We start from the raw sequence: 26,542 nt of genomic DNA, 5'->3' as shown, positions 1-26,542 counted from the left end.
AACTTATTCAACCCACCCCAGATTTTTAACCAGACTCAATATCTGTCCTCATTCAAACTTAACGACATGGTAATAATGCAAAGTAATAAAAATCATATAAGAATAAAACACAAAAAATCATTATCACATGAAGGCGTACCCTTTTTATTTTTAATTAAATACAGTTTTATAAATACATTTTTTATTATACACTAACAAACGGTGGATGTCGCTTACATACTTCAAACATTAAATTGAGCAAAATGCAAGCAGATTCATTACAATTAGGTCATTTAGACACACTTACAACACCCAGGACAGTCAACTTGACGCACGAGTTGCCTTCAACAAATATCAGTCAGTCAACGAAAAACAATTCGATACATATTAACTTTTTATTTGCAATCTAATTTAATAATAACCTCGGCGGCGTTACCATTATATAATTTATTACTTTTAATAAAAATCTATAGAAATGTTATTAAAACTTAATAATCTATCAAAATGAGAGAAAGCTACAATTAAATCGCAAGGGCCGGTAACTTCATTACCGGACCACACAATACACGTCTCTTTATTGCGTTACAAATAGATTGCAATCAACATTTTCTAATCTCATCGTAATAAAGAGTACATGTTGATTAATTTCTTTTCAATTTTCTTAAATTAAATCGTAGAGTAATAAAAAACTTTTTTACTTTTTACTATTTAATAGTTACTTCTCAAACAATGTATGAACAATTTAATGTAATTATTCTTATTGTACACGCGTATAATCAGATCTTTTCTCTATGGGTATTGCAAGTGTTGCTATTTAATACGTATAACTAGAAATTCGTTTGAACAGCGTATTGAAATTCGATGTTCAAGGCATATATTTAAACCTATTTTAAAAAAAAATGGTAACAAAATGAATTCCTTCGACACCAAAAACTAAGGTCAGTTAACACATTAATATTTACATCGTAATGAAAAATTTGTACCTTAAATTAATCAAAAAAGAGAATATAATTTACTTTCACAGAAGGCACACATAAAACATTTTTATCTTGTCTATGGTAAAAACAACTAATTTTAACTAAAAGCGGAAAAATTAATCTCTATTTGAAAGGCAGTGAATCATCAACTCGATCATCGAATTTCATCCGAAATCGCCACCTGAACAATCAATATATGGCAATATTTCCTAACGTAGGTACATAATGCGTATATAGGTACAATATATTTAATTCCTAATTGGAACGAGGTAACTATTTTCATATATAATTTATTTGCCTTTTACTTTCATATCACACTGTTACTGATGACGTCCACACAAAAGTCAATTTTGTCTATGGACAGTATTATGAGATAGATATGTTAATAAAAAAAAAACAAAGACAATTAATGTTATGTGTGAACGATGCATTACATCGGTCTATGTAATGTAATGTCTCAGTATTTTATACGAATAATTCTTAGCTTCAACGTGTTTCATAACTTATTACATTCTAGAAAAACAAATTATAATTTATCTGGACGTATATAAGTAATATAAATAAATTAATGTATTTTAAATGTTCAATTAGTGAAAGTATGTACAAATGTACATGTTACAATTATTTTTGTTATGATATATAAAGTAATTATTAAGTACATACAAGACCGATTGAGTCTTTGATGTAAATTTATTATATAATTTAGTGAATTATTAACGAATATGAATAATAATTATAAATTAAATTAATACATATATGATATCAAATACTGTTTCAAGTTTATAAAAATGTTATTACGCTTCTCATAACAAAACAGACAATTTTCCTTGTTGAATGATGTATCGTATCTCTATATAGCAAGCTGTATATAAATAATAGTTTAGTAATAACTATTTTTTTCAATCAACTAGGCAGTTTATAGTTCGAAAATTGAATGTATAACGTGTTACAGTAACAGCCTCTGAATGTCTCACTGCTGGGCTAAAGACCTCCTCTCCCTTTTTTGAGGAGAAGGTTTGGAGCTTATTCCACAACGCTGCTCCAATGCGGGTTGGTGGAATACCCATGTTGCAGAATTTCAGTGAAATTCGACACCTACAGGTTTCGTCACGGTGTCTTCCTTCAACGTCAAGCACGAGATGAATTATAATAACAAATTAAGCACATGAAAATTCAGTGGTGCTTACCCGGGTTTGAACCCACGATCATCAATCGGTTAAGATTCACGCGTTCTTACCACTGGGGCCATCTCGGCTTTTTTCTGTTAACAGGCACTTAAATTGCATTATAATAGTCACCAGGGAAAGCTGTGTAAGCATAATTCAAATAGAATTCTTGTATAAAAAACCCACCGATGCAAATAAACGATCACCTATCAAATGTCTAGGTTTTTCACGATGACACGATACAGAAATCGATCGAACAAAAACTTTGAGTAGTAGACTTGAACTTTTTTGTGTAAATTTCGTAAGGAGGTTAACTTATAACAGCAAATGTATTTTATTATTAATAATAATATTCTTCACTATTGCTTCCTATATTTTACACTCAGCCTAATAGAAATTTCGGTCGGGGGGGGGGGGTGTAAGTGAGCCAGTGTAATTATGGGTAAAAGGTGTAATGCAACTAGCAACACTTCAGTGTTATATCGCAATGTGATGTTGCCGACGAATAATATTCTTTATTTTCTTTTATTTTTTGAAAGCAAAATGATGTGTCCAATTACAATACACTAACAATTTTACCATAAATATTAATTTTATAAAAATAATGTCTTATCAATATCGAACATAGATTTCAATAAAATTCATTCTGACTCAAACAATTCTCAATGACGTCCAATGAAATTATAACATTCTAACGACACATGAAAAGGTTTTTTTAACAGATTATTTTTATACGTTTTTATAACGTTACATATAAAAAAACGCACAAGTTTAACTTTTAATTTGAAGTAGTATTTGATATCAAAAGAGTATTTATTCGGTATTGGTGTACACATTTTCAATTCTAGAATAAAAATGTCTATAGCCAGACTTCACATAGGCATAAATACATAATTATTTAAGCTCGTTCTGGATAACTGATATATTCCGATACATTCATAACTCCCGAGTTCGATTATCAGACATTCTAATATCAGCCTTAGCTCAAAGACATAAGGAATATATTAGTGGCAGTGTTCGAAATATTTCTAAATACATTTACTTAATTTGTGAAAAAGTTTCATTTAAGACTTTATAAAAAAAATAGCATTCGAAACCCTCGTTTTCATAATTGTTACAAATCAATTTAATTTACCATCAATTAATTAAGTTATTAATTATTTAAAATCAATTAATATCTACAACACTCGCATAAAAAAGGTTTTATGATGAACCTAAAAAGCCAAATTGTTTATAATCGCTATAATATTTTTCACAACCCATCACTATTTTTTATTTATTGTAAAGTATGTTTTAAAATCTCTTTTACTATTGTCTATGTTAGAAGTATTTTAATTGATTTTTATTTTTATTTGGTATATAATTATATACATTAGAGTAATTATTTTCTTATGTTTTATGGCATTATTAATTGAAATAAAAATGATCGTATATTAGTTAATGCAGCAATATTGCCCAGCATTCCGTATTAAGATAAAAAGTCTAAATGATTTACGGCTTTACCCATATGTCATTTAGGACGTGATTGGTTATATCATTCTGTCTTCTTCTTTCGAATATCAAATCGATGATGACGGAAAGAGAGAAATCACGGTATTACTTATAAACGTTGGTCAGCGGGCGATTATTTAAACAATGCTGTCTTCTTCTTTCGAATATCAAATCAATAACGACAGAAAGAGCGAAATCAGTGTTTAACTAAACAGTGGCTGAACATCGATTATAATTAAAGCGCGCCAACAACCTTTTCTGGTTAAGTCATTGAATAAACTTGAATGACAATATTTTAAACAATTTACAATGACACAGAGTAAAACGAATTTAGAAAAAAATTTTCATACGAATATCTCTAGTCCCTAATAACGTATATCATTTGTATAGTTACCATACAATACGGTGTCTTGTTTTAAATGTCTAATTAATGAAAGTGAGAAAACTAACTAACTAATTTGTAAGGACTTTAATCTCTAATAGAGAAATTGTTCGTATATGAATTGTACAAAATTATACGTATTTTAATTATTTTTTTTTTTTTTTTTAATATATGTTATTTTATATTTATTTAGAAAAAGTGATAAAACAATATATATCATTCAAAAACTAAAATTTTAGAGCTACATCAATACTTTTATCTTGTTTTATTGCATCGTAACAACGATAGGAGGAAATTAATATAATATTCGCAGGTTTGGTCTTATTAACTTTTTATATAAAATTATAGTAGAATATACACATATATAATAAATTATATTTACGTTAATATTTATTTACTTTGGTCGTTTAAAAGATATTTTGCAAATTCGTAACATTTAAACAAAGATAACAAATGTTCGAAATTCTAATACTATTATTATTAACTTTTTTTTAATTACAATCGTTATAACCATTAAGGTTTTACTACACGTATCACAATTTGGCTGTTTAGGTGACGCTAATCACACCTTATTATTTTATATTCGTGTTAAACGATTCAGAACGAAAAAAAAAAAATTTAAGTTCGTTCTTAACGATAACGATACGTTATTAAATCAACATTAGTGCAACCAGACCAAACAATATAAAACATTTTTTTTTTTTTTTGCTAATTATTCTCTACAAACTTCCCTAACTCTAATACCTCGCTACATAGATTCAAAATAAATTTTTAACTTTCCACATTAACATGGAATGTATTATCTCGACACACTGTAAACTGTTTCGAGATAGCCTTCTGTCAAAATCTCGATTTTGTCACTATTCAAAATTACTGGTCTCTCTTAAAAAACGCTTTGGACGGCTTTGAAAAATTTAAAATCCTAGTCTATTAATAAGTTACCATAGACACATAACATGCGACGTTATAACGTACTAGCATTAGCAGTTTTTTTTTTTTTTTTATAAAATTAAATCAGTTTTTAATCTCATTACTTATATAGCTGATAAGTTGTAAAAGTTTTTTTTTTATAACTATCTATTTTTTTTAATCAAATTACAATAAATTGAACACGTCCTTGTTATATGTCTATGGGTTATAAGGGGGACGCTGTACAGATAAATTCTGGTTAGGAATACAAGTTGAGACAATATTGTCAACACTTATTATATGACTTTTGACTGAAGGCTTGTCGAGTTCGTCGCTCATTTCCTCGCGAGCTGCAAGTACCTGGCGATAATCGTCTGAAGTTCGTTCGGAAGCTTCGTACGGTCGTATTTCGTGGAGTACGATCGTACGGCGCCCGCTAACTGAGCGTACAGGTCCAATAGTGCTTCGAGGCCGATGTTCCGCAGCGCTTTCGCGTTCTTATATAGAATGTTATCTAACTCAGTCTTGTTTATCAGTACCTTCTCAGCGTCTGTAACAAAATGCATCGTTTGAGTATTTATGGAAGATAAAACTTTGAAAAACGTTATAATATTTTTTATAACTGTGATTTTTTCTGTTCTTATAAAAAATATATACATCATTACAAATCATAGGTTGCATTGCATTTTGTGCATGCGCAATTGTAAATTGAAAGTCAGCATGACACAGTACATGTATTTGTAATAATAATAAGGCATGATATTTTTATTACTATTTTATATTAATGATATAATTAAGATTAATTTAAGTACTCACCTCCACTCGTGGCCTCGTGACCTGAATTTCTTTTCTTTGGCGATGGTTTTGATGGTGACTTCTCTGTTGATTTGGCCGGACTACGGATAAGTACAAAATATTTAAAAACTCTTTGTAAGTACTACAAACATATAACAAAGTCACTGCTATCTGGTCGATTATTTTGTTTTCTAAATTTAAAATAATATGAAGAAATACAATATAAATATATTTTTCATAAAAACAAATGTTAAGGGAAAATATTGAATCAATTGAATCAATTACTTGCCATAAATTGATGATTTATGATGTTACTTTAATTGTTGAAATCAAATTTAAATATTTTTAATAACATTGTTTATATTTATGTTCATTAATATTATTGTAATTTAACTTCTTGATTTTTTTTTTTTTTTAACTTTGTAATTAGTCGATTTGATTGTACTCGTAGATTGCATTGTATTTTTGTCTCTTTCTGTTGTCTTTTTTACATGCATACTCTAACATTTGTACTATTTTTAAGTGGAAACTTTATTGGTTTATGATTTAGTAATAATTCCTTAATTCTATGTAATAACACACTGTATGTTTCCCAAATATAAATAAAATAAAAAATAAAATAAAATAAAACATCTTTTATCTATTAATTATCTATGAATTGTCGACGGCAATGTGATCGTTTGATACTGAATCCATTACAAGTCTCTGATTTGTTAATACTAATTTATTATATCAAAATTAATTTTATTTAAAAAGATATTTTTAATAAACAATTTTTAATAATAATATAACGATATAAATTAAACGTACAGCTAAAGAGAAGAATCGGCAACAAATTTAATAGTTCTCGAATTTATACAATGGCTTAAACAGTACCAGTTACCTTTGTTATAAAATAAGTAATATTATATTGAATATAATATTGTTGTATACATTAAATAATATTATGAACCCATATATTGTATTTCAATGACAGACTCCCTGGTCTTCAATTGAAATATCAGATGACAATAGAACAGAACATACCCCTGTTATACGTCTTTGGATTACAAGAGGGACGCTGAACAGATAAATTCTGGCAAGGAATACAAGTTGAGACAATTTTGTCAACACCTATTCATACGACTTTAGACCGAAGACTGTTCATTCAAGAGTGAATTTAACAGAAAAATCTATTGAAACCATACAACTCCCGAGTTACGGAGGTACGCTCGGAGTGCGCCACGGGAGCATGCGAAAGCGATCCCGTGGCACTTCTCATTAAGACGGAAAGGGTACCGCTGGTTTTTTAGTGGGTATGTATTCCGTTATTGATGTTCGGAGGAAACGCGTGACGCGTTTTTCCAGCGTTTAAAAAAAAACCAGGTACGCTCGCAGTACCTGTCGCGCGCGTGCACGTGGTTGTCGAGCGAGCGGCGCAGGTCGAGCAGGTCGTCGCAGGCGCGCGGGCGGCGCAGCGGCGCGTCGTCGTCCGAGCCCGACGAGCTGCACGAGCCGGCCGCCAGCGGCGTCGACGTGATCGGCTTGTTCTCCTTCGACTCCTCGTCCGTTATCGCGATGTGCGACTCCTTGTAGTTCTACGGTTTTATACACGTATACGTCACGGGTTCATTTGTATTTTACACTAAACAGTGATTTTTTTAATAGGTTCTTCTTTTATAGAATAGGAAGACGGACGAGCATATTGGCCACCTAATAGTATGTGATCACCGACGCCCATAGACATTGACATTGTAAGAAATGTTAACCATCGCTTACATCGCCACTGCGCCACCAACCTTGGAAACTAAGATGCTAAGTCCCTTGTGCCTGTAATTACACTGGCTCACTCACCCTTCAAACCGGAACACAACAATACCAAGTACTGCTGTTTTGCGGTAGAATATCTGATGAGTGGGTGGTACCTACCTAGACAAGCTTGCCCAAAGCTCTACCACCAGTAAATTTGACAGTAAGAGCCTGTTAATGTCACACTGCTGGGCTTAGGCCTCCTCTCCACTTGAGAAGGTTTGAAGCTTATTCCACCACGCTGCTCCAATGCGGGTTGGTAGAATACACATGTGGCAGAATTTCAATGAAATTAGACACATGCAGGTCTCCTCACGATGTTTACCTTCACCGTCAAGCACGAGATGAATTATAAACACAAATTAAGCACATGAAAATTCAGTGGTGCTTGCCCGGGTTTGAACCCACGATAATCTCGTTAAGATTCACGCGTTCTAACCATCTCGACTTTTTGAAATAAACATTTTTAAGAAATATTAAAACTGTTACATATATTTTTTTTCACTAAAAATACGTCGTTTTATATGAGCTTTAAGTTATATAAAATTTGATTTCCAAGCTGTTATTAGAAGCTTAACTTACTTTCTGTGACGTCCTCTGCCGTTTCACAACTAGCCCTTTCGACCAGGCGTTGATCCGTTTGCGCTTACGTTTCGCGGAGTGTGTATCATTTTTGTCCCCGTTGTGCGGTGTGCGCACCACCTTACTATCGTCCGCTGTGGTATCGAAACCGTCCGCTGTAGGAACATATTTTACTGTAAGCGCTACATAAATTTTAATCAAAAATCATAATTATTTTTTAAGGTTTTTTTTTATAGAATAGGAAGGCGGAAGAGCATATGAGCCACCTGATGGTAAGTGGTCACAAACGCCCATAGACATTGGCATTGTAAGAAATGTTAACCATCGCTAACATCACCAATGCGCCACCAACCTTGGGAACTAAGATATTATGTCCCTTGTGCCTGTAATTACACTGGCTCACTCACCCTTCAAACCGGAACACAACAATACCAAGTACTGCTGTTTTGCGGTAGACTGATGAGTGGGTGGTACCTACCCAGGCGAGCTTGCACAAAGCCCTACCACCAGTAAGTACCAGTAAGTAAGTTGAAATATATTGAACATATCGAAGGCTTCAATGGGGCGTTATCGAGGCGACCGGCTCGGCTCTGCGCTGGACACTCACGCAGGTTGGAGGCGGTGTATATGAAGTCTGGCAGGTCGTTGTCGGCGGCGCCGTCCTCGTGCCGGCGGCGCGCGATGTCCTGGCACTCGAGCTCGAAGTCGCTGTCCATCTCCACGTCGATGAGTGCGTGCGCGTGGTCCCGCAGCGAACACGCCTCGTGGCGGATTTGCTTATCGGACGATGTTCTGCAACAATACGTCATGGTAGCAGGTTAAAATATTGACACGAAATTTTCATTTATTTGGCTAAAATCGCCATAACTTTCAGTTAACTTTACACCCGGTATCATTATAATTAATTTTTATTTTAAAAAATCAAATTTGCAACGAAGCATTCAACCTTAGCAAAGTAAAAAAACAATCAATGAAGTTTGCAACAAGTTGCAATTCAACATCGTGTACCACAGTTCAGACTCGATGATTTAAATCCACTAAACCAACAACATTACAGCGCTCAAAATCTTGTTTGATGATTATTTGCAATGTCAACACTGTCCAAACGATGCTGAATGCTAATCAACTAATCGCTTATAAAAATGTAAATGAAAATTTGAAGAATCTATACATTGAATAAGCGTAGACAACACAACGACATGCAAAATAAAACTCTACCCGACCTCTAAAATTATGTACTTCTACAAAAGGTTAGAGGATGTAAATTTAACACACGCTTACATTTCTTCGATATAATACTACCTAATTATTACATTTTATTCATACCTAGACATCCCTCTAGCCCTTTGAATGGCACCGGGAAATATGGAAAAAAAAATATAATGAAAAATTAATATTCACACAGATAATGACGATGAGAAGAAAGGGTGATAATTGCAATTTATATTAGATTTTAAACTTTCGCATGCATAGATTCGGCAGTTACATTTTTTTCTTTCACAACATTAATACATTTTTTTTTTTTTTAAATATATAGGCTAGCGCTTGACTGTTATCACACCTGATGAAAAGTGAGATAAAGTCTAAGATGGAGCGCGCTTGCCTAGGATATATATCTGATGTATGTAGAGTGATTATGTATATATGATAAATAGATTTTTACGTAAAATGTAAAACGATCAAAACATAAATAATTGAATTCAAATAAGCTAGAGAAAAATACTGATGATGAAACAATACCAAAAATTGTTAAGATATTCTAACACCATAATAATAACCCTGCTTTTTATAGCTTTCTTATATTTAAGCAATTTTGGCGTTGTTCAGATTATCGCAGTGGCCGATAAAGTATCGTGAAGACGATATATAATACCATACCTATCCGGGTTATATTCTAATGCGTTAGCGCATATCAAGTCGACGTCATCAAGAAATTCCTTCGCACAATTGTACTTGTGCATATCCACCTTCGTCATTATGGTCTCGAGGTCCATGGGCTGCTTAATGATATCTAGATAATCTGTCACCTGGTAAAAAAATCCATATGTTGATTATATTGTAAATTAATTTGTTTATTGTATATATATTCTAAGAAGAAACTAAAGTGAGTTTTTAAGATTGTTTAATGTTTTAAATGTTTTTTAATCTTAATGCTAATATAGCCTATATGAACAGCAGGAGAGCCGAGATGGCCACGCGTTCTTACACGCGTGAATCTTAATCGATGATCGTGGATTCAAACCCGGGCAAGCAGCACTGAATTTTCACAAAAAGAGGAGAGGAGGCCTTTAGCCCACCAGTGGGACATTCACAGGCTGTTACGGTATGGAACAGCAGGAGTAGTAAAGACAAATAAACAGTTTTGACATTGAATTGACATGATATATATTTGGTCAATATCTTGAATAATAATCCATTTCATTGGATTTTTTTAACAAATTGGATGGATTCTTAAACAAACGGCAATATGATTGTTGGCGACGTTGTTATAGGAACTTTGGAAATAATATTAATGTGGATATAGGTTTTTAAGTGGAAAATTGTTGTATATATTATAAATAAAGATGTATTAATCAAAAACTGTTTGTAGTCCAAAATATAGAACATTATAAGACCTTCTTCGATTGGACACTATAACACTAATAAGAAATGTATTAATTTAATAAAAATTATAACTTGTATTATGTTTTCGTAAATATACACATTAATTACAATTAATGTACATTGTATGTAATACCTCTTCTAAGTCCACGGGTTTAGTGAACTTATAAAAACGTCTATTCGAAGCCAATTTTCTACAGATATCGCGTAGAAATATTCTTAATTCTCGCAGCTTGTAGTCCTCCTTCCGCTTTCGTCTTGCCAATTCTTCTTTGCTCTCTCGGGGAGGGGGTGGGGGTGGAGCTAAAACAATTTTATTTTCAATTAGTAACATTGGATAAAGCATTTTATTATCAACCATACTTATTATGAGATTTTATTAAATTCTATTTAAAAAACCAGTTTCCTTTTCCCTTATAATTTGTAATATACATATACTTGTACATAACTTACCCCGTGGTAAGGGCGGGGGCGGTTCAGTATTTTCAATCACCGGAGGCTCCAAGGGTGCTTCTGTGATAATGGGCTTTAGAAAGTTGATTACTTCAGCAGAAGTTGCTTCACGTACCCCGTATATACAGTTTTTGTATGGCGGGAACATTTCTTGTAGCTGAAGAGGAAAATTCAACCGGTCAATAAAGCAAAGGCAAAGCAACAAAATATACTGATGTTTCTCATATATTTACAAATACTGTTTATATATTTAGGTATGCACCCAGCGGGGCTTAAATAATTGCATCGGAGTCACAGGCGATTACGTAAACTAGTATAAAAATATTACGTAAACTAGTATAATAATATACATATATTTATGTATATTAATAGTAACAGTATTCGCTCGGGTGTCGCAGCGAGCGGGCCAGACCTGCGGCGGCAGGTCGGCGTGCGGCGGCGCGGTGGCGAGCAGCAGCGTGGCGGGCCCGGCGGCGCGCGTGCGCCACAGCTGCGGCAGCAGCGCCGCGCCCGCGCCCAGCGCGCGCCACACGGCCAGCACGTCGCGCACGAACAGGATGCAGCCGCGCTCGCAGCGCCGGCACTCCGCGAACAGCTGCCACGGGGGGGGACTACACTCGACTACCTCTTATATTACTGCACGGGCGGACTCCTATTCGGTTCCTCGGTCGGATCGGACTCATTTTGACGGTTGTCTAGTTTTTTAAAGTAAGCAATGCCTCAAAAAAGTAACGTGCGGAATTTTTTAAGTATTTTAAGCACATAAGGTGAAGATCACAGTGATACTGTTGATGCTGAGCTACGTCTTATTTATTTTATTTTTTTATGTTAGAGGGCAAACGGGCAGGAGTCGCACTCGATGGAAAGTAACTATCACCTTCCATGGACACCTGCAACACCGGAGGGCTTGTAGGTGGGTTTGATGTAGTGATTGAGCAAACGTGTTAAGAAGTAAGTAATCTCATTAGCTCACAAGGGTCGGTGCCCAAGCTACATCGTCTCACCGATATGAGCGCTTGCTCCTGCGTGAAGGCGAGCGCGGAGTGCAGCGCGGACACGCTCAACTCGCGCACCGGACAGCGCTCCATCTGCGCCAGCAGCGCCGGCGCCAGGTGCGTCTCGGCGCACTCGCCCGACAGCAAAAGCACATCGGAAGCCGCCGGCGTGTCCATATTACTATTTAAAAAAAACATACTAAATTTATTTAATTATAAAGATGGATCGCACTTTTCACAATTCAATAATAATCAGGTATCACAATTAAGATCTTTGAACCGAAAGCAAAAACTAGTTTTCATACGAAACGAGTCAAAACACAAAACAAGATTAATTTCTGTTTGACACAGAAAACAGTTAACAAAATAAAGGAAAATAGAACATCCAAAAAAGTGTCTACAGGGCAAGGATTACTAATAAAGTTACTCACTGAGTGAGCGGGGGCGTGTCGGCGGGGAAGGGCTCGCTGAGCAGCGCGGCGGCGGCGCGCAGCTGCGCGCGCAGCAGCGGCTCGCAGTAGCGCGGCAGGCGGCGCGCCGGCGCGGGGCTGGCGCGCGCGCCCGCCGCCACCAGCGACGCCATCGCCGCCTGCAGGTCGCCCAGCGACACCTCCACCTGGCCCCGCGGGGACTCGTTAGCAGGCTACACGTGATCCTTTCACTCATGATATTTTTTACCAATGGGTGGACCATCATTAACATTTTATAACGATACAATTTTATTTATTATTTTATTAATTATTATTATAAAAAAATAATACATCAAATAAAAAAAACAATATATTAAATCACGATTAAAGAGTACTTACATTTCTAGGATCGATAACCAATGCGTATTCACTATCGTACACTTGTGGATACACTCTCCTGAGAGCTTTTAATACTGCTTCCGAACACAGTGCTTTTAAATCAGACCCTGAAAAGCAAAAGGAGTGTAAATATCTCTTAATACTAAAAACTTGGCAGAAAAAAAAACACTTATATATCCAACGCCGGATTCAACCCCGAGCCCTCTCTAATTTTCAGTCGCATATACCAGTTACTAAACCAGTGAGGCAATTAATTGATTTTATATGGACAAGAATACAAGGACAGTATTCATTAAGTATCTTCGCATCCACAAAATTATCCAATTAAATAAAACATTTCAATATTAATTAAAATGATTACCGCCGTATCCATTTGTGATATCGGCGATATGATTCAAGGTCTCTTCGCTGGGCATCGGCGTCCAGTTCTTGGTGTATATTTCAAGTATATCTCGTCTCGCTGCTGCGTGTGGGGGCGGGAAGTGTAGTTCGCGGTCGAAGCGACCGGCTCTCCTCAAAGCCGGGTCAACTGCGTCGAGACGATTCGTTGCTCCTATTACTACTACTTCACCCCTATAAATGATAAAATTGTATTAGATTTGTACATATGGTGTATATATTTATTTTACAATTATGTAATTACTTATTGCATACTAAATCTACATACATAAAATAGTTATCGATACGATAAATATCAGTATGTTTTTCTATCTAAAGATATTTTTTTTTAGTTCTACCGTATACGTGTTTGAGACGAATACGTCCTTGAGTGATAAATGCTCGATTGAAAATTCCATTAGAATCCGCTTATGAACACAACACGTTATGCGATTGTGTGAACACGTTCTAGCTACTGGGTTTGACTGGAAGTGTCAGTGGCGCAGGGAACGCACCTGTCGCACACGCCGTCCATCTCGGCGAGCAGCGTGCCCACGACGCTGGTGTGCACCTGCTCCTGGCGCACGCTGCGCACGGGCGCCAGCGCGTCGATCTCGTCGAAGAAGATTATCGACGGCTTCATCTTGTTCGCCTGCCAACCCGGACAAAAAGTTTTACTTATACTATTACCATATATCATCAATGAACGTTAGTCATGTTATGTGACGAAGGAGTATATATATGCAGATTTCATTGCCGGTGAATAAACGAGAACGCATAGTTCATTCTAATATCAGGAAAAATTTAATACTCATTTTTATAAATATTTCTTATAGCGCCGTCGAACCCCACCGTTATATTACACCATTTGCCGTTATTTTAAAGTGATCTTGATGATGTACTTTAACATTGACAAATAATGTATGCAACATATATAACAACATTTTTAAATAAAAAAAAATTATATAATATTATTTTTACCTCATCAACATATACCATTGCACAATATGTACCACAAAATGTTTTTAGTATTCTAACTTTAATTTATAAAACAACAACAACAACAGCTAAGAAGCTCAATTAATTAACTTATAAGTTTCCTAACAAAACCAAAACATTTTTTCTTGCGATTTTTCATTTAATACAGATTTTATCGTTACGACTATTATATATCTAAATAACATGAAAAAACTAATTTAAAATTTTTAATTTTAAAAGTTTAACTTGAGAAACTTAAAAAGAGGGTAATATTTTTGATACTCTGATCTTATAAAAAATAATCGTGAAGTTTCGGAAATATCTGACCCATATTAAAATGAAAAAAGTTTAATTAGAAACTACTCATATAGATTGATGTATCTTTCTTTCTTTTAAAACCCAAAACCACTATACGCAATTAGTTTCCACTATATAAATTCAAGGTTACAGTATCTATGGAGTCTTTCTGAATGAATATCTTGGAACCTTTTGCCAGATCCCAGAAATAAGGAGCTCGCAATCTGCCTTATAAGTTAGCCAACTAATCCAAAGGTTCCTCTATGGGTCTATTGGTTATAAGGGTAGACTATTCATTTGACGAGTCGGTTGGCGTAGTTGGTATATGCTTGCTTTTCACGCTGAAGGTTGTGGGTTCGATTCCCATCCAGGACAGATATTTGTGTGCATGAACATGTATGTCCTGAGTCTGGGTGTAATTATCTATGTATGTATTTACAAAAGAAAAATAGTATATGTAGTATATCAGTTGTCTGGTTTCCATAGTACAAGCTCTGTACAAGCTTAATTTAGGATCAGATGGCCGTGTGTAAAAAATGTCCCAGGATATTATTATATTCATACCTGTTGGAACAGCAACTTCAAATGCCTCTCACTCTCCCCCACCCATTTCTTCAAGCAGTCCGCCCCTTTTCTCATAAAGAAAGCCACTTTCCTCCCGCCGACCAAACTGCATTCGTTAGCCAGCGCCCGCGCTAGTAACGTCTTCCCCGTGCCGGGCGGACCGTGGAACAGGACTCCTTTGGCTGGTCGAGTTTTGAACTTATCGAACAGTTCCGGGTACATCAGTGGGAACAATACCATTTCTCGGAGACATTTTATGTGTTCTTCTAAGCCACCGACCTAAAAAATATAAAAACACACAGTCATTTCGACAATTACATTAGTTACCTAAATAATTATGAATCATGTCTCGCAAATTTGAATGCGAAACTTAGTTAATATCATATGGTTCCATTGTCAGTGGTCACTTATGACCATTGGTAAAGATCATATCGGTGCTGATCTTGAACCTTTACATTCCTCTAAACCTTACTAAAACATACGCAAATAAAACTTACAGATGAAAACCTCACACTGCCATCTACTTCTATCGGTTGTATATCTCTTAAAGCTCTGTCTGTTTTCTTATCATCCATCGACTTTGATTTTTGTCTGAAAGCATTAATAGCGGCTTTTTCATTTGCGAAACAACTGACAATTAACTTATATATAAATCCAGGCGACTTTGGCGTAAGATCAGCGATAACGACTGTGTACGATACCAGGATATCATAAAAGAAGAATCTTTAGTAGAGAGATATAGATACCAGACTTTGATTTGTCTTCTGCGTGTCCAATTTACAAAAAATCTTGTTTAGTTGACTCCAGATCCTCGAAAACCCAAAGTAATGTTTGTTGGTATAGAATAAATAAAATGAGCAATTAGATATTTTGATAAGACTAAATACTTTTTGAGAAAATTGCATGGTTTAAGAGGGGAGATAGGAAATAACCATATTGAGCTATGTGGGAGGGGGACGGGAGTCAGCGTCAAGCTATATTATTTACCCATAATTTAATATCTAATTGGTAGTTCTTTATTAACATTTAAATAAAACTTTTCAATGTTTTGATTATTTAGACAAATGGTAAGAATAAAACAGGTTTATATTTGAATATTTACAGTGCTATATAATTGTTAAGTAATTTATTGGCGTTCCTAAACGAATTAAGGGATTACCTACAACGAACATTTAATCAGCATTAAGAAAATCGCCTTTCTAAATTTAAAATTAAAAACATGTACATTTGACATTAAATATTTCCTTAAACAACATTATGTATTATTTAATTAGAAATTTGACTTTTAGAGTAACATTATTATAAATATTTATATTTAATTTTTAATTATTTCATATTGTTAATCTTTGACATTAATTTACTTTGAATTAACTTATTGTTGTATAAATGCAAATTATGCTGTTTTGTTCGTGGTATTCCAAAAATAGCAGGATTTATATTTCTGTAAATGTGTAATGCGTAAATATTAACAATATAATATTAGGGAAGGTTAAATATAAAGCTGTATTATTTATGGACTCTTGCTCTCTACATTTGTTATATAATCCTTTATTACAATCACTATAATATATAATATATAACAAATCTTAACCTTAATTATAATAATAAATCATTAATATGTTACTGGAAAAGTTATTTTGTACTATATACAATTTTTTTTAATAAAATAGACCATTTAATAATAAGTAAATTATCTCACCTGCCCTTTGTCTTATTTTTCATAGAAACATTGAGATCTTCTTCGGTATCTGAACTGGACGTGCTGCTACTTGTGCTGCTGTTTGATGGAGATTGGGCTAAAACATTTAACTATTCTATTAGATAAACCTAGTAAAGTACAAAGTTAAGGACTCCTCTCCCTTTAAGAAGGTTTGGAGATTATTCCACCACGCTGATCCAATGCGGTTTGGTGGATACAAATGCGGCAGAATTTCAGCGAATTTCGACTTATACAGGTTTCCTCGCGATGTTTTCTTTCACCGCGGAGCACGATGAATGAAAAACACATGAAAACTTAGTGTTGCTTGCGTGGATTTGAACCCGCAATCGTTGATTAAGATTCACGCATTTTAACCACCACTGCGTGTATATATATAGCAACATGGATAGATATATAGTGTCGCGGACATTTCTTTTTTTTCTTAGAAAACCAAATCAACTTTATGATGAAAGGATGGCCGCCCAGACAACCAAAAAGGCGAAAAAAACCGAGAAATGATACTAGCATTCTTGCCACCATTTGAAGCGTAGCGTTAGTACGTACTTATTGAAATCCTTAATGTACATTTTTTACGACGTTTAAGAGCACAAGTCGGGTATATATCAAAACTCCGAAATTCTGAGTAGAAATTAGTTGGAGATAGTCCAATTATACGCCCGACGCAGTCATGTATTTAATTGATAATAGAAGTATATAACATGAATTAACTCACATCTAATTGTTTTCCTACGAAGTAACTTTGGTTTTCTTTCTCTCAGGCTGTAAGGTTTTTTCCTAATAGTAAAGGTTTTGCCTGGAAGAAATATAATAATTCAGATTATTTCTTATATATAATTTACTATATGTTATGTATTTAAGTATGAAGGTTGGTTTCGCTTTCATGCATTAGAACATTAAGAACCGATTTATGAAATATTTTTCGGAATTTAAGGTAAATTTAAACATTAAAAATATTACCATAATGATGTCACAGTAAGTATCTATTTACGTCATAATTATGAACGTATGGCAACAAGTCGGCCAGTCGCCAGGCGGCGAGAGCGCACAAACCTCTGGGCCGGGCGTCGCCCGCGAGCTGCACGAAGGCGGGCTGCGCGCGCGTGCGGCCCGAGCGGCGCGGGCGCAGCGAGCTGCCCGACTCCGACGACGACGACGACGACGCTGACACACAAACCACTACGGTAAGCCACGACTGTCAATCCGGACGTCCGGTTGATCCAGGCGGAGTCGGAAAAACTCCACTCGAATTGAAAGTAATCTTTTCAGACATATTTTGTTTTGATAGTATTTAATATAAATTCAAAAAGTATTCGAGAAAAAAAATCGCTAAAATCGTCTTCGTCGTTATGTATGTGTTGAGGTCAAATATAGTTTTTTAACCCTGTCACTATAATTTACGTGATTATGATCGTCAAAACGAGTATGTACCGATATTTATTTACTTTAAACTACTCTAGAAATACTTAAAACGGTATATGATTTTTTTCTACGAAGTTTTCCAGGTATTATTGGACGTTTAACACGGTATATAAAAAGGAAGTGGTAGGACCGATGTATTTGTGACCGATAACAATTTTCTCAATTTTGAACTTACAACACGGTAGGCACAAAAAGTACTAACGCGTCAATATTATTTTTACTCTGTTTTAAAGAAATATCGATTTTCCAATGCACGTTAAAGAATAAAATCAATTTTAGCGAAAATAAATCATCGATATTCTTTAACTACAAAATTTTATTCATTTAAATGTTCAAAAATACATCGAAACAACTGTAAAAATTAACTCAATAAAAACAATTCTTTTCAAAATTTTACCTCAATAAAGTAATCACTCATTTAGTAGATTTCACAAAAACAACCTGAAATTTCATATGTTATTTACACTGAAGTCGACTATGATGTATATATTTAAAATTTATTATCACAAACTCATGATTATCACAGACACCTAACAAAAATTTCGAAAAAAATATTTACGTCAATATATGTTTAAATGTCAAACTAATAGATTCATAAACAAAGAATTTATTTTTAATATTGACGTTAACACGAGCATTAAAAGAGTTTGACTTACCAGATTCTTGGCGAATATCAACTTTTTTCTGACCGCGTCTCCCTCTACCTCTTGTTGATCGAGCCGGGCCTTGATTACTAAACACGAGACGAAAAATAAAAATTATAAATCAAAAGTTACCTATCAGCTTAACCTATAAGTTGCTCATAAAAATTACTTCGTCAATACAGGATAAACATTTTTAACGCCGTGAACCGTAATCCGTGCTAAAACGTATTTCGTCCGTAAGCCTCACGACTCGGTTGCGAATCGAAACTATACATTGCAATATATGCGACGACAAAGAGTGACAAGATAATAGGTTTGGTAAAATAACAACAAATTATATAGTGCAAAATAATTAATTTTATCATACTATGCAAATACTATATATATATATGAGCCGAGATGGCCTTGTGATAAGAACGCGTGAATCTTAACCGATGATCATGGATTCAAAACCGGGCAAGCACCACTGAATTTTCATGTGCTTGATTTGTGTTTATAATTCATCTCGTGCTTGTCGGTAAAGGAAAACATCGTGAGGAAACCTGCATGTGTCTAATTTCACTGAAATTCTGCCACATGTGTATTCCCAGCAACCCGCATTGGAGCAGCGTGGTGGAATAAGCTCCGAACCTTTTCCTCATTAACAGGAGAGGAGACCTTTAGCCCAGCAGTGGGACAGTGGGATGGGATGCAAATACATCATACAAAAATATAAAAATAACATTTAAAGTTATTGGTTTGCGCTTAATAATATATACACATAGTGACACGTAAATCGCGCCAATGTACTCGAAGATGTACAATCGTCAAATTTGGCGGCATACGACTTAATTTTAATAAACTTGGTAGGAAAGGTGTTTAATAATTCCCGAAGTCTATTTACGGTATATTTTTCACAAAACCCTATCAGTTACTACAAATATGGCGTTTGCAGCTGTTTTGTGATTACAATGTACAATTAAATTAAAGATCCCATGAGAGATATATATATAACAATATGGTTTAAGGATATACATATATAATACACATACATATAAAACAAGAACTTTAACCAAACCTCTCACTGTCCCCGTCTTGAATCTTTTCATCGTTTTTAGGTTCTTCTTTAGGTTTTATAACTTCTGCATCCATTTTCTCATTTTCCAATTTTTCCTCAATCGGCTTCTTTTCAATAACTGTCTGATTATTTTCTTCGTCCGAATCCGATTCTGAAGCATCCTATAAGTAAACCAAACGAATATCAAGTTTCAAATTGCAAAGGCAGAAACATCGAACAGCGAAAACGCCTTTGTTATATACCAAGGGTATGAAGCCTAGAGATGAAGTTAGCTATGTGCGAAGTACAGACCAACCCAACGCAAAAATGTATACTGATTTCGAACAGACTATTTCCGAATTCCGAATCTTCCGAAAATTTGAGGTGAGTTGGCTCATGAATCTTAAATGATGATCGCGGGTTTAAACCCCGCAAGCACAACTGAATTTTCATTCAATTTGTGTTTATAATTTATCTCGTGCTCGACGGTGAAGGAATACATCGTGAGGAAACCTGCATATGTCTCATTTCACTGATATTCTGCCACATGTATCCATTAGAGCAGTGTGGTGGAAGAAGCTCCAAGCCTTCTCCTCAAAGGCCTTAGCCTTAGCCCAGCAGCGGGACATTAACAGGCTGTTACTTTACTTTTTATACCAACAATTCCTACAATCATTTGTTTTTTTATTTGTTGCTTGAGAACTCTAAAAACAATCAAAATTGTTGGGACAGGTAGGCTAGTTTTCTATAATTAAAAATTATCCAAAAAGTGAGTAGAATTATAAATTTCCTTGACGCCAATGGCTTCAAATTCGCCCTCTATCTATGACTGCAGTTATTCAATATTGAGGAGTATGTATAAAAAGCTGTATAAGTAAATCATAGTGTCATTTTGTTTGCCTTTTTGTTCGTAAATCTTGCTGAGGTTCTTCTCTGGCGTGACAGCTGTGTGTCTTCGTCTGTGTTGGTCGGAGCGTGACTGCGAGTCTGAAAAAAAAGAAACCTTATATCATTTGTTAAAAACACTTCACTGACAATTTATATTATAAAAAACAGTAAGACACTTGTCTATGTTTAAGAAAGCTGTTGTCAATTCAATAAGAAACAGAATGAAACTTATATAAGCAAAAAATATTAAACAAAAATTCGATACCAGTTTCTTAGTTTCTCTAGCTTCGTCTCCTGAAGAAAACTCGTCTGATGAACTAGTTCCAGGAAAACCGTATAAATCTGGATATCCCTTGACTTTCAATTCATTTGTGATCCAGCTTTCATTAAAATTATGATGTAGAAGTTTACGCTTGCGACAACTTCTTCTTACATCTGAAATTATATAAACTATCAGTTAAATAATCCATAGCACAAACTTTGTCGTGAATTATACCAGATGTAATTAGTTCCTGAAAATCCAAAACATTAAATACTAATATGTTTGTGAAAATATTTTTAGACAATAGCTAACTAAACTTAAATAAATGAATATCCAAAAAATGAAATGTACATTACAAAATCTCGAAACATGCATCAGTACAAAAAAAATCAACCAATAATTAATCTTGTGCTTAGGGGTGAATAAAAACATTGTAAGGAACCCTGCAGTTGTTGGATGATATTCTGCTTGTGTATTCACCAATACCGTTTATAACAGCATGGTGGAATAAGCACCAAAACTTCAATTAAATAGAAGAGAAGTTCTTAGCCCAGCAGTTACAATCTATTACTATTTTTTTATAATATTGTAGATGAAATTTTAACCAACTTTGTTGTATGGGCTTGTCCTCACTGTCTTCCATATAATTCTTTCTGGGTCCACGATTACGTCGAATTTTCATACTTCTATTTGTAGAATCATTTTCATCAGCAAAGAACACCCTTACTTGACGAGATCTACGAAAATAAAACAAGTTTCTATATAAAAAATATTACATTACAATATTAAAATAAACAACACCCATCAAACTTCACAACAATCTTCAATTAACTTGTAGTTATAAAGTAACAATCAAAAATATCTTATTGCTTATATATTTTTTTAAAGCCACATAAAACTACCCCCAAATTAAGGTTTTGAATCTATAGGCTATTTCAATCAAAGACAAATAAACAATAATTACATTGAATTTGGCCTAGTGGTTAGAATGCGTGAATCTTAACTGAAGATCGTGGGTTCAAACCCGGGCAAGCACCACTGAATTTTCATGTGCTTAATTTGTGATTATAATTCATCTCGTGCTTGACGGTGAAGGAAAATATCGTGAGGAAACCTGCATGTGTCTAATTTCATTGAAATTATGCCACATGTGTATTCTACCAACCCGCATTGGAGCAGCGTGGTGGAATAAGCTCCAAACCTTCTCCTCAAAAGGCAGAGGAGGCCTTAGCCAGTGGGACATTAACAGGCTGTTACTGTTACATTGAATTGATATGATATCTACGGGTCGAGATCATGAATATTTTATGGATTTATTATATTTATATCATCATCATCATCATATCAGCCGAAAGACGTCCACTGCTGGACAAAGGCCTCCCCCAAGGATTTCCACGTTGGCCGATCTTGCGCTTCCCGCATCCAACGGCTTCCCGCGACTCGTTCTAAGTCATCGGTCCACCTTGTAGGGGGCCTGCCCACGCTGCGTCTTCCGGTTCGTGGTCGCCACTCGAGAACCTTTCTGCCCCAGCGGCCGTCGGTTCTGCGAGCAATGTGCCCCGCCCACTGCCACTTCAATTTAGCAATTCTTCGGGTTATGTCGGTTACTTTGGTTCGCCTGCGGATTTCATCATTTCTGATTCGATCTCGCAGAGAAACTCCGAGCATAGCCCTCTCCATTGCCCTTTGAGTGACCTTGAGCCTTCTTATGAGGCCCATTGTGAGCGACCACGTCTCTGATCCATAAGTCATCACTGGCAACACACACTGGTCGAAGACTTTCGACTTGAGACACTGCGGTATTTGGGATGAGAAGATATCGTGTAGCTTCCCGAACGCTGCCCAGCCGAGTTGAATACGACGATTTACCTCTTTCTCGAAGTTGGACCTACCTAGTTGGATGGTCTGACCTAGGTAGACATAGTTGTCTACAACTTCGAGTGCAGAATTTCCAACCTTGACTTGAGTGGGTGCAACATGGATGTTCGACATGATTTTCGTCTTGTCCATGTTCATTTTTAGACCCACTTTTTGGGAAACCCTGCTGAGTTCATCGAGCATAGTGCCGAGGTCTTCCAAGGTCTCAGCCATAATTACAATGTCATCGGCAAATCGAAGATGAGTGATGTATTCGCCGTTGATATTGATGCCAAGTCCGTTCCAGTCCAGAAGCTTGAAAACATCTTCCAATGCAGCGGTAAACAGTTTCGGAGATATCACGTCTCCCTGTCTTACACCTCTCTGCAGTTGGATAGGTTTTGAGTTCTGATCCTGGAGTCGGCTCGACATGGTGGCGTTCTCGTACAAGCACTTTAACACCCTGATATACCGATAATCAATTTGGCACCTTTGAAGAGAATTCAGCACGGCCCAGGTTTCGATCGAATCAAAGGCTTTCTCATAGTCCACAAACGTTAAGCAATTTGGCTGGTTATACTCCTCAGTCTTCTGTATAACTTGCCGCAGCGTATGTATGTGGTCTATGGTGCTAAAGCCTTTTCGGAATCCGGCTTGTTCGGGTGGCTGGAAGTCGTCAAGCCTTTGCTCGAGACGATTCGTAATGACTCTCGAAAACAACTTGTAAACATGACTCAGCAGTGAGATGGGCCTTTAATTCTTCAGAAGGGTTTTATCACCCTTCTTAAAGAAAAGTACCACCACACTTCTGTGCCATGCTTTTGGCGTTTGACCTTTGGCTATGACGGAGTTAAAAAGCCTCTGAAGAGCCCTGAGGATCGGTGTAACACCCGCCTTCAGAAGCTCGGCTGTAATACCATTATCACCAGGTGCCTTGTTGTTTTTGAGTTGTCCGAGAGCCATTCTAATCTCGAAAAGACTGACGTCCTGAAAATCTTCAGTGTAGTGTCGGGTTAGCCTTGCTCTGGGATCTGCAGCATGACTACTGATAGGTGATTGAGCTATGTATGGCTTTAGATAAATTCTCATACATGACCTCAACCTCATCGTCGGAGTGTGTCGAAGTCGGCGCGTATACCTGTATGACCTTCAAAGAATACCGCTTGGTGATTCTGAGTATAAGGTACGCCACCCTAGTCGACACGCTCTCGATTTTCCCAACGTTGTTAACGAGGTACTTGTGGGCTATGAACCCGACACCACCTTGAGACAGTTGATATGTGCCGTGTGGTGACAGAGACGAATATCACCACCCCATCTCATCCCGTGGGGGGCGTAGAAGTCGACCCGAGGGAATATACACCAGAGAACGGGCAGCAGCGTCTCTGAGTACTATGACTAACTTACTGCGACCGCCAACCCGTCTGCCAAGCGTGGCGATTATGGCATTTCCCCTCATGATTCGCGCAACTAAACCACGGCCCCTAGTCCCCGGCAGCCCTGCTATTCCTAGCCTTAGTAACAGCTGTGGTAACGGCGGGGCAGGGGGTGCTAAGAATCCCCGGCAGATTTCGTGTTACCAATACCGACGACCTCTGGCCCTGGCAACATATAACACGCGTACACTGCGGACCGACGAGAAGATATTTACATAGATTATAAAAAATTGTCTTGTGAATGTCAGCAAAGTGGCTATTCGGAATTTGGAAATAAAATTAAAGTGGATATAAGTAGGTGAGGAGTGTTGTGTCGTGGTATAAATAAAGATAATTTAGTCATATATATAACCTATATAATATAACAATAAAATAAAATTTCATAAAATATACCTTCTGGAATATTTTTCAGGTTCAGTGTCACTTTCAGGAAACATTATGGTACGAGGCATTTTGATTGCTCGAAGTCTACTGCGACTGTCTAAAAGAAAATAGATAAAAACAATAAAATACATAAAAAATTTAGAGTATCAATAAAAACACTATGATCTCTATGCAAAGTAGTTATTATAAAAATATTTTTTTTATATTATAATCATAAAACAATTTTATTGAACATAATATGCACTATAAAAAAGCCTCTACCTAATTATTTTTAATGGTTTTGTGAAATATATAACATAATATATATAAGTGAAGACTATAATATAGTCGGACTGTTTTGAGTCCACTCTGCAGAAATATGGTAAATCCTTTTTATTTTTATTTTATTATATTATTAAAATCTATTACCTAGATATATTTGTATAGATATGTTATGAACACTTACATCTAGTGGGCCAGCGTTGTATTTTCCTAGCAACCTTATACTGACTACTTCTCAACTCCCTTTGAGACCAATTTGATGCCTATAAAAATATACTTATTTAAACAAGTTAATTTGTTTTCATATCTAGCAGTTGCACTACATCTACAATTCATACAAATAATAATGTTGATTATATCTTATTCTTAAAAGCAATCACATTCACAATTTTCATTAAAGCATTATTCATAAATCATTGTTGAATTGTAAATATAAATAAAAAGAAATATTTAAGCTAGCATGCTTTGATCTATTAATAATTGGAAACAGTAATTGCTTTAAATATATACAAGAGTAAAACCATGTTTTTCTACTTACACTAAATCATAACTACTATCCTATTAACTTGTATTAATCATATAGTCTAGTCTCATTATGAAACTAATAGCTATCAAAGTTCATGCATATCATGCACACTTAGAAGTACCTACTGAGGAAAATGGGGACAGGAAGTTGGTACACAAAGAAACACCCATTCAGACAAACTAAGCTTGGTGCATATGCATTAGAGAAGAAATTTATATCATTCATAACTCATCACCTTCTCATCAGATACGCTGCCAACGTGGTTTATTGAATAATTTCCTTCGTCAACCTCCCCATTCTCTCCATTACTACGTCGGGTTTTCACCATTGCAATAACCGTATCTTATGTCGTAATATTCATTCAAGATAACAAATTGATTATGTAACTGCTTTAAAACTTTAAATAGAATCCAAAAACGAAATATTAGCCACACTCGATGCTTGAAATAGAATGAAATACGACAAAGGACAAGCGTTATCATCCGCACATGTCGTTAGAGAGCGCCATGTTAAGCGGATGTTCACAAGTTCCTATGCTTATAATAAATCGAAGAATATTTTATTCACTGATTAAATTACCATTAAGTCATCTCTTACCTCACCTAAGAAATCATTTTCATTACACACTATCTAATAATCTTTATACCCAGCCATCAAAAATTAGACTTTAGAGAATACTTGATTCACGTTTGAGATGTTTTTATTGACAACTGTCAAAAATTCCCGCAAATTTGACATTCATCATTATTTATTGGATACTTTGTACAGAACTATTTATTTACTGTTACTTAAAAATCAACCTAATGCAATAAAAAAAAACAATGTAAAGTTAATTATTCCCACAATTTAATGAAAATTATTTTGATTGACTTTTTTAATTTAAATATATATATATATAGTATGTAGTTAAGATTTTAAAACATCAATTTATATAAATCTTTAAAGTATGTTTTTTTATGCTACTC

The 26,542-nt window shown here is 35.3% G+C and overlaps 1 protein-coding gene across 3 annotated transcripts; it reads right to left on the bottom strand.

Annotated features, from left to right (window-relative positions):
- Positions 1 to 116: 116 nt before the first annotated feature.
- LOC126771721 (ATPase family AAA domain-containing protein 2-like) lies at positions 117 to 26,277 on the bottom strand. 3 transcript variants are annotated; one of them, XM_050491761.1, is made up of 27 exons: positions 26,180 to 26,277; positions 25,236 to 25,314; positions 24,800 to 24,887; positions 21,723 to 21,850; positions 21,117 to 21,286; positions 20,864 to 20,950; positions 19,985 to 20,145; positions 18,940 to 19,016; positions 17,915 to 18,025; positions 17,577 to 17,657; positions 16,844 to 16,940; positions 15,642 to 15,735; positions 15,145 to 15,423; positions 13,821 to 13,957; positions 13,289 to 13,500; positions 12,928 to 13,034; positions 12,550 to 12,734; positions 12,128 to 12,299; positions 11,536 to 11,718; positions 11,124 to 11,280; positions 10,807 to 10,973; positions 9,948 to 10,096; positions 8,677 to 8,861; positions 8,070 to 8,224; positions 7,080 to 7,276; positions 5,721 to 5,800; positions 117 to 5,454 (listed from the first exon to the last, which is right to left on the bottom strand). In XM_050491761.1, exons 3-27 carry the CDS (start codon positions 24,856 to 24,858, stop codon positions 5,240 to 5,242), a joined length of 3,645 nt encoding a protein of 1,214 aa, XP_050347718.1. In that variant the 5' UTR covers positions 24,859 to 24,887; positions 25,236 to 25,314; positions 26,180 to 26,277; the 3' UTR covers positions 117 to 5,239. The 3 variants fall into 3 exon arrangements, with proteins under 3 accessions (XP_050347718.1, XP_050347717.1, XP_050347716.1); XM_050491760.1 differs by having other exon boundaries at positions 26,175 to 26,262; XM_050491759.1 differs by lacking the exon at positions 26,180 to 26,277 and adding an exon at positions 25,813 to 26,162.
- Between the last annotated feature and the right edge of the window lie 265 nt (positions 26,278 to 26,542).

This window comes from Nymphalis io, chromosome 11 (genome assembly GCF_905147045.1).
Source record: "Nymphalis io chromosome 11, ilAglIoxx1.1, whole genome shotgun sequence".
Classification (NCBI taxonomy): domain Eukaryota; kingdom Metazoa; phylum Arthropoda; class Insecta; order Lepidoptera; family Nymphalidae; genus Nymphalis; species Nymphalis io.
Note: the sequence above shows the minus strand (reverse complement) of the source record. Positions and strands in the feature narration are given on the sequence as shown.

Coding starts and splice junctions, on each gene's coding strand:
- LOC126771721 (XM_050491759.1), bottom strand. CDS start 25,905: ATGGTGAAAACCCGACGTAGTAATGGAGAGAATGGGGAGGTTGACGAA. Junction 12,735..12,927: donor TGGTTATCGATCCTAGAAAT/GTAAGTACTCTT, acceptor CCGCGGGGCCAG/GTGGAGGTGTCGCTGGGCGA. Junction 12,300..12,549: donor GACACGCCCCCGCTCACTCA/GTGAGTAACTTT, acceptor TTTTTTAAATAG/TAATATGGACACGCCGGCGG.